Source organism: Trachurus trachurus (genome assembly GCF_905171665.1).
Source record: "Trachurus trachurus genome assembly, chromosome: 11".
Taxonomy (NCBI): Eukaryota; Metazoa; Chordata; class Actinopteri; order Carangiformes; family Carangidae; genus Trachurus; species Trachurus trachurus.
Window position 1 is genome coordinate 23,266,379 of NC_139904.1, and position 13,246 is coordinate 23,279,624.

Consider the following 13,246-nt stretch of genomic DNA (forward strand, 5'->3'; position numbering starts at 1 on the left):
TGTCACTTTGCTTGTCCTTTCATAAACCCCTGTGTTATTTAACAAGACTAGAAAATGTAAGACAATAATTCACAACAGCCAGGGAAGATCTGCGGAGGTAATGCTGACAGTACTGCCAGTAAAGTGAAGTTTAATGATGCAGAAAGATTGCTTTGGCAGAGTTGGACGACAACTGCGCATTTATAGGAAAAATTTGTTTGGACTTACTCGTCCTTCCACCATCTAACATGTTGGCGGGTCTCCGTTATTGGCAGCAGCATTAATTGGCAGAGGCTTCTTCTTTCTTTTTTTTTGCTCTGGATGTCCAGTAATCAAGCTAATGATTATGGGTCATTGAGAATGAAGCAGCTGAAGGTGAAATTTACTGAAAGATTATAAGTGAGTGATTATCCCTGTTATGGTAATGTGACAAATACACTGAGCGAGTGTGATTGTTGTGGCAATCTGCTATTTGAAATGAGTGTAAATGAATCGGGGGAGGGCGACACATGCACAATGCATCATAATAATGTACTGACTATTAAAGACGGCGATTTCTACAACAGTTAAAGTTTTTGAACTCTGGTTTCATTTACAAGTGGGATGGTACATGGGAGCACACACACTACATAATTTATTCATTTATTTAGATAAATGATTTATTTGTAAGCCTTTTACCTCAGTTTTAAGGACTTATTAAGATGCATCAATATTTTAAACTTACAATTACACGAGAGCAAACGAAGGAAGGTTTCATGATAAAAACCCAACATACAATATGTATGTGAACTTGCTGTCTAATTATTGTGGATTAGAACTGAATTTGCATCGGACTTTTGGCTTCAACCCCTGGATTGATTTTTATATCTCTGCAGTGGTTTTTCTTTTTCATTTTCTGTTTTCATTTTTTATTGCTTTGCCATTTTTTCCATTTCTTAAAAAAACATTTTTTTTTTTTACATTTTGTGAGTCTATTGTTTTTTTTTATTATTATTATTATCACCTTATTACACTGATATGGTAGAATGCTACCAAATATTAGCATTAGAGGAATATTATCTAAGCCCCATTGCTCCCTACCAACTGTTGAGGCAAATATCAGGCTCAGCAGCTGCACACTTCATCACCAGCGAGTTGCTATTGCTGCTAATAGCATCCAGTTTATCAGTAGTTTTGAATGGAAATTAAATTGATGAATTCAAGGCAACGTGCGAGAGTTGAAACAAACAAACAAACTAACTAGGGAGAACTGTGGAGAACTTTGTGCAAACAGATTTTACACACAGACATTGCAAAAAGCAACACTGGATAAGAAGACTCACTGTTTAATAGTGCCTGTGGTGAGAGCACTAATGATCCACTGCAGGTCCAGAGTCTTGAATGGGATCAGCACCAGACTGGTGTTGTTGTCCAGGTCTATGGCACTCTCTGGATACATGACATGATGAGTTGTTCTGGCACCCACGTCCTCCTCAAAGCTGCCGGTGGGAGCCTGGTTCATTCTGCAGGGACATTTATTATTTCTGGGTTATTTTTCTCACATTCTTTTTCCCCTCTGTTTTTTTGATAACTCACCATTCTCATAATTTCCAGGACAGCTGAAAATGAGTTCTATCACCCATGTGCCACAAAAATGGCTTTTGTTATATCAATCTACGCGGGTCATTCACACGGAGACAAGAAAACCAGGCATGATCACCACTTTGAGAAAAAAAAAAAAAGCACAATCTGTCCCGCTGTCGCCATGTTTTGGACATCCAGACTGCAATTCAGAACAATTCATTGTCCATTTAGAGTGCAACAATTACTGCTTGGCAAGCTTGATGAGGGATCTCTATTATTATGTCCAACAATACTCAGGCTGGAGCTGTAATTGGTGGTTTGACAGTGGCTGCTGTTTCGTCAGGAGGAGGTGGTGACACCGAGGAGGAGAAATCATGCGGCTGACCCTCCATGTGACTAGCATCACCTGTTTGGGGCGTCTGGCCAATATTACCTTGCTCATTACTGACTCTCAGATGACAGCTATATAACAACTTGACATTTCCTGCCTGAGCCTGTCAGGACTCAGAATGACCTCCTGCAAGAGGCATTTTGTTTCTCTGCTATGTTACAGTTGATGAGATTTTTTTTTCTCACTGTTTCATGTTTAAAAAAAAAATTGCCATGACATTGCAGACTGGGAAATAACTCCATACCTGAAAGACCTGGGCAAATAAAGCCAAAGTTAAATTATCCATGAATAGAAATAATGACTGCATTTCCCCACTGTATAAATCCCACTTATGATGCATCAATGGCACCTTGAATATAAAATGTATAAAATGTTATGTAGTCCTATTCACAATTTATTTCTCTGCAAAAATACAAAAAACATTTAATTCTTAGACTAAATTTGAATAAGACCTCGTCCATAAATCTGTGAGTAATTCTAAATTAGCATATTTTCTAACCACTTGAGGGCAAACTTTCAAGGAGGTAAACTTGTTCCAGTCCCAAACAAACTCTGGAGCAGTTTATTTTCAGTGAGAAAGAGTTCTGAACTGGATCCGACCCTGCACGAGCAGGTGAATTCATGAGTTGGAGCAACACTGTCTCAGTAATATGCCTCCTGTGTTTACGTTCCTGCTGCAATCAGACAGTCTGATCAATGAGCGGAGTCAACATTCACACATGGTGTGTTATGTTGCATTTTGGTTCGCTTGATTTTTTCTCCGTGTAAAAGCGAAACTGCACCGGTGGGAAAAAGTTTAAAAGTCCATCAACTGAATCGGACCAGAGCGAAGAAAGTTTACAAGTGAAAAGTCCAATATTCACCCTCCTTATGCTTTGTTTTGCCTTCCGCCGACAACATCTGGCTTCTAGATGACCCCTGTTTTTGCCCGAATGTGTCTGCCTGCAGCTGAGTGCTGTAATAACCAAAACAAAGATCTCAAAGTTGCTAAAATGCTCTGTGGAGCAGATGGTGCTTTTTTCTTCCAGCCTTTCTCAGTCAAGACAAAAATATTGAATCCTGTGCCTGATAAAGAAAAAAAACGTTCAACTGAAGGTTTCATGAAAGAGAAACTCAGTCAAAGTCAAATATTAAAGCAGCTTATAAAAACAAGAGGGATGTAGCGACATGATGCACAGCTGTCTTTAAAGCAACATCAAACTCAAGCAACATACAGCTGTGGAATAGTAGGACGGCTGAGGAGAGAAAGTGTCGTGTCAGCAGTAGTGAAGCTGCTGCACCAGATGTGTCTGTGGTTATTAGCGATACAAGCGCTGATCGTTATGTTGCATCATCGGCAGTAGCATGGTGGGGGGGCGTGGAAAGCAGTTAAGACCATAATGATGCATCATTTTAAAGGGATAGTTCAACATTTTGGCAAATTTGCCTATTGCCATAATCCCTATAGTCATATGAGTAGGTAATTACCTTTAATTATTGGTGCATGTTGTTTTGAGATCAGCGGGGCAGAGACATGAGCTGCTAATTGAACACAATAGAAGTGAATGGTACAGGTCCCCTGTCCCTCATCAAACTCATGAAATAGACAATCCAACAACTCAAAAACACTCTTGTGGAGAAGTTGTGACCTGCACATTCACCACGCTATGCCATAATCATGTATAATTATGTAACATTACGATACATGATGCAAATACTCAGAACTACTTGCGCTTTTGAAATCACTCCGCCCAGCAGCCGTGTCTGGAATGTAGTTCCAGCTTTGTATTTGCCTCAAAAACAACTCTGTCTTGTAATGTTACATGATTATTTCATAGCGTGGTGAATGTGCAGGTCACAACTTGTCCACAAGAGCATCTTAGAGTTGTTGGATTGTGTATTTGATGAGTTTGATGAGGAACAGGGGACCTGTACCATTCACCTCCATTGTGTTCACTGAGCAGCTCACGTCTCTGCCCCACTGATCTCAAAACAACATGCACCAATGATTAAAGGTAATGAACCTATTCCTATGACTATAGGGATTATGGTAATGGGCAAATCTGCCAAAATGTTGAACTATAACTTTAAGACCATAATGATGCGTTATTTTAAATTATTACATCTACAAAACAAACAGCGGAGCCTGTTCCAAAAATGGACAGGAGGAGGAGAAAGAGTGATTGTCCATTAACAAGTGGTAAGTAGATACTGTTTCTTCTGTCAGCTGTTCAGGGCAGTAAAGCCAGATTTCACCAGCGCTGCTGTGGCTTTGAGAGATGAGCACACTTATCAAAACCAACCAGGTTCACGGCTCTGACCCAGCTCGAAAAGTGCAATGTATGGAAGAAGAGGATAGAGGTTTTTTTACGGTGCAGTATCTCAGTAGACAGCGCTGTGTGTTTGGGTTCCTCCTGTAATGGTAACCACAGCAGCTGGGAATTGCTTGGCAAATAGATCCATACTGCCCCGAGCTTATGAAAAAGTACAGCAGTGAGGAATTCATCACTACCCGAGCACATTCAGAGACATTCAACTGCAACATCATGTTAGTTTATGTCAGTGATAAAAGGTGAGATAAGTTTTTTTAGGCTCTTGATTTATAGTAAAAACAATACATTTACATTTTTCAGGTATATAACTTTTATTCCGCTGCGCTTAAAAGATAAATGTTGTGCTTTTAACTCCACTGCAGTTTTGCAGAGCTTCTAGTCACTGTGTGCATCACCGGAGAAAAAAAAACAATCAGAGCCAAGTCCTGTGCTGTCAGTCATGTTGTTGTTGCTGCATTTTTAACAGCTCAGTTTGAACCCGTCAGCATCCTAACAATGCTGTTAGATAAATACGAGGCTGAGGAATCTCCCACCAGAGACTGTGGTCTGATCAGAAGTCCATGTTTGAAGTTTGAGAGATGAAGACAGATTCAATCAGTTTTAAATCTTCACCATAAACAAACTTCATCACTGCTTAAAAAAGAAGGAAAGAATAACAACAGCTCCTTTAATGGTATTTTTTTTTTTTTTTTTACAGTAATTTCTATCAGCTTTGTATCATATTCTATAAGCTTTCATTCTAAAGGTTCAATAGTCAAACGGTCAGTAGCCTATAGATTAACCCAGAGTCAAAAGGTTCTGTCAATATGGAATACAACGAGAATGTGTTGATGTAAAAAAGCACTTTTGATTTGATTAAGTGTTTTAAACGTCCTTTGGTACTTTACAGGAGCTTGAGGCAAGATCAAGGAATAAAACTCATTAGCGATACAACGGCCGTAGCGGCCAGGGGCGGAGTGGCCATCGGGAGGACCGGGAGATTTCCCGGTCGGCCGGCGGCCAATAAACCCAAGTGAGCCGGCCCGCAAGCTGCCCTGCGTGGCCGTGTAGTGCTCATGAGTTAAAAGTAGCCATAATCACAAGTCCCCATGATAATCTCCACACTCTACATCAAATTAAAAGTCCACCCATTATTTGAACCCCTTCATGTCTCTCTACCTCTCACTCATGGTTGCGATAGTGAATCAGACTCTCATCAATCCAGCCTACTAAATGATTTTTGTTTAGCCTCCTATCTTTATCTAATTATTTTTACTTCAATGTTACAGAACTTTCATGACCACAAATTATAAAATAACCAGCAATTTAATTTGTTTGTTTGTTCTTAAAGTAATGTAGAATGGTGCAAAGCCTCATGGGAAATGCATATCACTGTTAAAGTTATCATTAAACTAGCGGCTGCGGCTAAAAACAGAACGACTCACGGAAGCCAACCAGCAAACCTTATCAGTCCTGCCCGTGTGTTACGTTATCTATAAGTTATATTAATTTAACAAGACAACACAGTCCGTGCTTTACTGTAAGTGGGCCAGGGGGCGTCGGTACGCGGACCGCGGTACCGTTACGAGCCGGAACCTCTCACATCACAGCAGCAGCTGCTCTGTCTTCTCCATGGGCACCGAAGCATGTTGGTGAGTAGGACAAGACCCGAAACGAAACCGTGGCATTTGCAGCGCGCTGTCAGTAAAATCAATTTGCAGACTAGTTGAGAGGGGGAAATAAAGGAGTAAACATGACTGGATGTAATGTTATGGTCAGCAGTGTTAAGTAGGCTGAATCTGCTTGGGAGGCACTAATTGCAGCTCTTTCACATTCTGTATTTCTGTAATTTCTTTCTTTTTTCTTTTAGCTAGATAAAAGTAACAGTGTGTTAAAATCATGGATGTATTGGTTAAAATGCACCAGAATATGGGAAATGGTGTAGCCTTTACAAAAACATTTCTGGGGGAGGACCCCCAGACCCCCAATTAAGTTGTTTCACCCACATTTTTTTTTTCCTTCTGGCACTCATATATTTTGCCATATGGAATGACACATAGCTCTGTTTGAGCGGAGAGCGGTACAGAAATATGTAAATTGTGTGTGTGTGTGTGGGGGGGGGGGGGGGGGAGGTTGGGCTGATGGTGGGCCGGTGCGGTCAGAATTTTCCCGGTAGATTTTGGTGCCCCACTACGCCCCTGGTAGCGGCCGTCAGGGTTACTGCAGCCATCAGCCAAGCTGGTGCGGGAGCGCGCATCAACTCTCCACAGCAGTGCAGCTGATGCTGTGACAGTGACACTGTGGCTGAATTGGAAACGGCATAACGTTACTATACCAGTGTTTTACATTAATCAGCCGCCACAGTTTCGTTTGGGTCCGCCGCAGCAGTCTCTCACAGAAAAAAAGAACAGCTTTCACTCTCCAGTCAGCCCCTCTACCTGCTGTCTCTCTCGCGACACACACACACACACACACACACACACACACACACACACACACACACACACACACACACACACACACACACACACACACACACACACACACACACACACACGTCGCGCTTGGCTGTTAATAAACAGTAAATTTACACGTCGGAGAATTTCCTTACAGGCGTTGTTTGGATAAACTGACCGCGGATGAATCAATCGGCTCATTGTAAAACTATTTATTTATTTATTGAAGTAGCCTAAATATGGTGATTTTTGTACGTACAGAGCCCCAAGGCTGCGCTGCTCACACACACAAGCTTCACTTTTCATTCAAATGAACTAATGCGACTGCCACAGTGCCACTTGTAGATTTCATCAATACCAGCATTTATCTCCTAAAAACAATTCAACCAGCCGGCAGAAAACCTCTAAAAACCTCTTTTTACAGTCTATGCTAAAACCTGTGGGGAAGTTACTCGGCTGGTTTTCTTCCCTGGGAGGAGGACAGCTGCTGCCCGGCCGATGAGCTCAGCTCCCCAGCTGCAGCCTCTGTGACGAGCCGCTGCTGCTGCGTGTGTGGCTCTGCACTCCTCCGAAAAATGTCGGAGCAAACCTACTTACAGACGTTATTTGGATAAACTGACAGATTGGGACTCTAAACTGTCACTTTCTCGCATGAAAAAATATTAAAATGTAAGAAAGTGACGTTATTTCTCTACTCGCTGCTCACATAACTGTTCAGGCTGCAAGACATCCGCCGACCGCTAGTCGCAAGCGGTGGAAAGCCGAAGCTGTCGAGGACGCGCATGCAGCGTCATTTGACGTCACATCCGCGGACAGCGCGGGAAATTCGGACCCAGAATTGCAGCGCATTTTGCAGGCAGCACACAGCCTGTTCAAGGCAACGGAGAGATACGCGAGTGGGCTCATTCTTTTTGGTTTTGAACGCTTCATCGCCCATTAGCAGTAAAAAACTTAAAACGCATGTGCATTTCTTGCCTCATGAACCTTTAATTAAAGGAGCTATATGTAAGAAATGTATGCTAATCATAAAATCACTCAATATGTCACCAGAGACTAAGGAATCATGTCAATTTGAGATACTGATCTAACTAACAACAAAAGTACAGCCAGAATATTTGCATTTAGAAATCTTATCTGCAGCATGTAAATCATGCTTAGGTTTTGATTTGTGTTTTGACCTGTTGCGCCACCCACTTCCATCTCCCAATCAAAGTCAGTAGCATTTGGGCATCCAGATTCCCAGCTACCACTGAGCTGCAGCTTCAAGCACTGTGGATTATGTCTGACGTTACTAACATTAAAAGACCACACTGTGACTCTCAAAAACGTCTTGACAAAAGCAGAAACAAAACCAGGATCTGCATAGGAGATGTGTTTGAAAGATGGACACGGCTGAAAGCGGAGAAGTATTTGAGGACTCTTTTCCTCCTGGACACACATCTAGCTTTTTGCACAATAATCCATTTTCCCAGTGCGTGTATACAGCTTTATCCGGTTCATTTCATTCTATCATCGCAGTTCTGGTGGCATTGAGACAGTGTGAATGGGTCTCAAGTTACTATAGGGGGAGGAAACAACGTGCTGCAGTATTTTTAATTTGACTGCAGCAGTGACAGTTCTGGCCACAGTCTTATATACAGCTCCTTTAACACAAAGTAAAAATCTGACTGAACAACTTTCACTTGCATTGGAGTGACAGGATCTCTACAGTGACTCAAGTATTGGAGCTGCTTTGACAACCACTGTCAATTACCACAATTACGCAAGTGTACGGGAGACTACGGGAATCAAGACTAAGCAGTTAGACACAACGTACGTTTTTTCTTCTATTCTCTCTCTCTATTTCCCAAAAAATGACCAAACTATTTGTCATTTAACAAAACAACAAAAAACACACAACACACACACAAAAGAAAGCACAGTAAAGCTCAAAGGCGTTATTGATTCCATTTAACACACGGACACATCTTCAATTTCTTGAATTTGTCTTGTTTTTCATGCCGCTTGTAAGGTCCTCTTGAGATTTTAGGAGACTGTATTGGTAGTGCCATTCCCCACAGTAAGAGACGGAGTCAATGCTGGGATTGTCTAAACCTGTAAGGGGCCACCTAAGAAGTTAGCTTAAGTGGATTCAGTGAGCTGCACCTTCACTTAATCTTGAGGGGGCGTGTGGTGTCAACTGCTCTAAGGAGGTGAATATTTCAGATGGGTCTCATTAATATTCAACTTCTGCTCCGACTCTCCCCCCACCCCCCACCCCCTCCTGTAAGCACTGGAAATTTGTACCAGATGGACTCGAGACAAACTGAAGCAGATGTAGTGGGACTTTGAAAAGCCCATTTAGCCTATGAGATGGTGTGCTCCAAGCCTTTTTACCTGCTGTACACAACTCCTCTGGAAACGCACACCACAACAGTGTCAGATGGAGGATGCTTCCATGATGTTTAAGTGGAATAATCGGGATCAACGCTCAAACATTACCTTCTGTAATGAGTTTGTTGTGGCTCTCGTGCAGCTTAGACACGAGTACAGTCTGTACCAAAGCAGGACTGGCTGTCAGGGGATGAATGAAATCCTGAGTGCAGGTCTATTTTGCTAATAACAGATCTCTTGACTGGTGATTTATAGCAGAACGACACGGGGGCCGCAAGAATGAAGTGCCAGGACTTAAAGGAATCAATCAATTCAACTCATTCTTAAGTGACTCTTAAAAGCTCAAATATACAGGTGTCGGCTTGAGGTCTGACGGTCTAATTTTATTTCTTTCAGAGTTGAAGTGTTTCACTTCAATCAGGATCATTGTAATGTAGGTATGTATTTTTCAGACATGGCCTGACTACAAAGTGGGTTAACACTGCTAAGAACCTGCATGAGATCAAATGGACTCCACCAAAAACATCAATGACTTCACTTCAGATAAAATGATAAATGAAACATCATGGAGGCAGACGTTTTAATTGTTTATTAGGTTTCACATATATATGTGGTACTGTAGCTCAGCTTGGCCTCATGCTTGTGTTAGCTGGCGTGGGCGTAAGTCATCAGTTCACCCACCAGTGTGGCTTTTAAAGGGATAGTTCAACATTTTGGCAAATTGGCCCATTGCGATAATCCCTATAGTTTTAGGAGTAGGTTTGTTACCTTTAATTGTCGGTGCAAGCTATTTTCAGAACAGCGGAGAAGTGCCGCGAGCTGCTCAGATATAGTTTTGCTTGGGTGGTCTTGAAAAACGGAGAACTGATCATCTATTCTATAGGATTCCTATAGTTAGTATTGTAGTACCAGAGGCCAATCTTGAGACGACATTTTCAAGGTCTTGGTCTTAACTCAGTCTCGGTCGAGCTGGACTGTGGATTTTTTCCAGTCAAGACACAGCTGCAGTAACATCTTTTTTTTAACCGCATATGTGTCTTTCTGTCACTCGCTCACCTTCTTGACCACAACACTACCTTTAGCTGCAGTGAATTATACCATATAAGAAATAATGTTAATTAATGTAAACTCCTAAATCCCATACTGCAGTTTCAATATGCCTTCTTTTATGTATTTTTGTGGATTTGATGGTGGATGAGTGATCAGCAGCGACCAGACTGCAGTGATGGTTACTAGCACGGAAATGTGCTTTCAGACACAACGGGCATCTCTTACCCAGTGTTCCCCGCTGCCAACTACTGCCTGAGCGAGCAATAAGTGAAAGCCTTGCCGCTCCCTGCCACACATCTCTTCCCAGCCACAAAAAACTAAATTTTCTTTAAGGGAAAACACACCCTCCTCCACTAACAATCACTTCACAGTAATAACACATAAGGTGGTATATGAGCTGAAATTTCTCCCTCAGTGCTGAGTTTTATTACTTATATGGTCGAGGTCATTGACAGCCTCTTTCTCTCCTTTCCCTCCTGAAGCTGTTCCTGGTCCTGACACTTTTTCTTTTAATGACATAAATTGCTCACACATTCACATGAAAGTGTCTGTGCCGGTGGGGCCAGCCAGCGTGGGTTAGCCTAAAGAGAAACAATGAAGAGAGAAGCAGCCGTGTTATCTGATCTTTTTACTTTTATGTTTTGGTGAGTGTGGGATTCAAAGGCAGTTTTAAAGAAACACTAGGTCAAGGCTGGATAAAGGTGCCACACGGCAGAGGGTTCATTAAATTCTAATAGCACAGCTGTAATAATAAAGGAACCTCATGATATGTAAAAACAGTAATGCCGGCACATTTGACTACATGTATTAACAAATGTCTCTGATGGTTCAGCCATCTGTTGGCCATATAAAAAATCTCTCTTTCACATCATGGCAAAGTGATGAATCACTTTTGATTCACGAACCAATTCATTTGCTGACTGTTGCGGCGCATTTGATCATTTAGTGTGGGTCCAGATGTCTGAATCACTGCCCACATCCTGGACTCATCCAGCCACTCGTACAGGTTTGATGGCTCCTGCCAGGTGGACAAAAAATTAGAGCTCCGTGGGTATGATCAAGGAAGGGTCATCCTCCTACAGACAGTAGCTTGTTAGACATCTGGCAACGTTCATGAAAGAAGAGGGCAGGAAGTGGCGGCGCTGAGGTTGATTGCTGTGATAAACTCCAGTCGTCTGTTCCTGGCAACTGCTCGTACTTAAGGCAAGTGATACCAAGTAGAAGAGATATTGATTTTAACAGCACACACCTAAATGGTACCAATATTGAAGTCAGTGCCAGAGAGTACAAATATCTTGGTATTTAGCTTAATGAATCATTTCCATTTAAACATAATATACCTCATCACCTTGTTTTAGTTGAGACAGCCCCTCTATTAGTCTGAGGCTGGAGTGATATTATCTACAACAAGGGCGAAATTTTGGATTAAACATTCTGCCCATGTAAGGATTTTTTTAAAGCAAAAAAAGTCTGCATGTGTTCTAGTGTGTGGGAAGAGTGTAAAATCATTAACTTTGATGAAAGGACAAGTCTAATTTAACTCTTTATTTTGGCATCAGCATCACCCATATTCATTACAGTAGTAAAAGGTATTTCAGTCACTATTTTGAATGCATTTTATTTTGTTGTTAATCAGTTGTGGTGATTAAAACGTTTATTGTGACAGGACTAATGCTAATTAATAATTTATCACAACACCACTTGCCAGTGTTTAGCTATATTTCTTACCAGGCAGATGAACTAATGACACATGGTGAGAATATCAGAGAGAAAATCAGTTCAGCCCTAGCTTTACCTCTAGTCACTAGCAATCAGCTAACTTAAGAGAATGAATGGTAAAGAATGATATGACTATTACCTCTTTTGGACAGTGTTTTTTCTCCCGTTTTCTGATGAAAAATTGTTGGCCTTGTGGCTCTTTTCATTATTTTTCTGAGCACAGACTGCATGGCTATATTGGCTGGATGTGATTTTGGGGTTATAACCACCTTAACCCCCACCATGAATTACACCCTTGATCTACAGACATGTTGTTGCCTCCATTCTCAAACCTATAGACTCTGTCTTTTTTTATTCTGCCCTCATTCATTCATTACTGGAGATCCCTATAACACTCTCACTACTGCAGTCTGTATAACAGCGTTGGTTGGTCCTCTCTGCCACAGTGTGATAAACACTCACACCTTTTAATCCATAAAGCCCTCCAGGACATTCAGGACCACAGGACCCAGTGAAACTCACTCTGCTAACTGGCTTAAGCTTCAAGTCCTGCTGGTTTATTCTGCTGTTATAAAATCTTCAGTCTTTTGTTTCAATGATGTCAAACTACTTCACTAAGATGGACGTAGAGTCTACGATGTTGCTCACCACTGGAGTTTTGTTTACACTTCACTTTTTCGCCTCCAAAATGTTCCGTCTTAATTTTGATTTTTTTTTTCTTTTTACCTTTCTATATCTGAACATCCTTGAAAATGAAGGAAACCTCAGTGATCCTTGAGAGTTAGATAAATAAAAGAGAGAAATGAGAGGGTATCTGTATTAACTCAAAATGAGGTTCATCACTTGCTGCTGATTGGTTATAGGCAAAGCAAAACAGAATATGTCCCAAAACTAAATCAGCTAAAATGAACACTAAGTTTTGAGCTAAATAAAAAAAAATTGCAATGCACTTTGATTGTTATAGGCTACTGATCTGTGGGCGCAGATATTCTGTCTGTGTTAGTCTACTAATTAATTCATGTCTTCATAGTCTTCCCAGTCATTTGTCAGTTTGACATTAAAAAATTAAAGGGATCATCATGGATGTGGGCCAACTTTTATTTTACAGTAAGGCCTGCGATCTCAGACTGCCTGGGTATTATCATTTCTGTGATGCTAATGATAATTAATATCATCTTTAATGTCAGGACTGTTTGCCTGGCAGCAGACTGTTGGACATTATTTCCCTGATTATTATTCATTTGCCCTTAAAACGCTCAAAGTCAAGACCCGCAGTTTTTCCTTGACACAGCCCCTGTGCTTCACGCTCAGGTCGGATTACGCAGCATGTAATAGCCAACTAACGCTTTAAAGGTCAGTGGTGTTTCAGGGCCCGTCTCATTTCTGCTCGCGCTCACTGCTTCTCTTCTGTTACCGCCGTTCTC

General features: G+C 41.4%; 1 protein-coding gene across 2 annotated transcripts in view; it reads right to left on the bottom strand.

Moving 5' to 3' along the window:
• LOC310993650 (CMP-N-acetylneuraminate-beta-galactosamide-alpha-2,3-sialyltransferase 1-like) overlaps nt 1-13,246 on the bottom strand; it is a 63,946-nt gene that overhangs the window by 36,196 nt on the left and 14,504 nt on the right. For both annotated transcript variants that reach the window (XR_014595754.1, XM_083982064.1), the window contains exon 3: nt 1,302-1,481. Coding sequence is in view for 1 of the 2 variants with exons in the window: in XM_083982064.1 (XP_083838190.1) it covers nt 1,302-1,481 (180 nt within the window). In the remaining variant the exon portion in view is untranslated. The remainder of the gene's footprint in view (nt 1-1,301; nt 1,482-13,246) is intronic.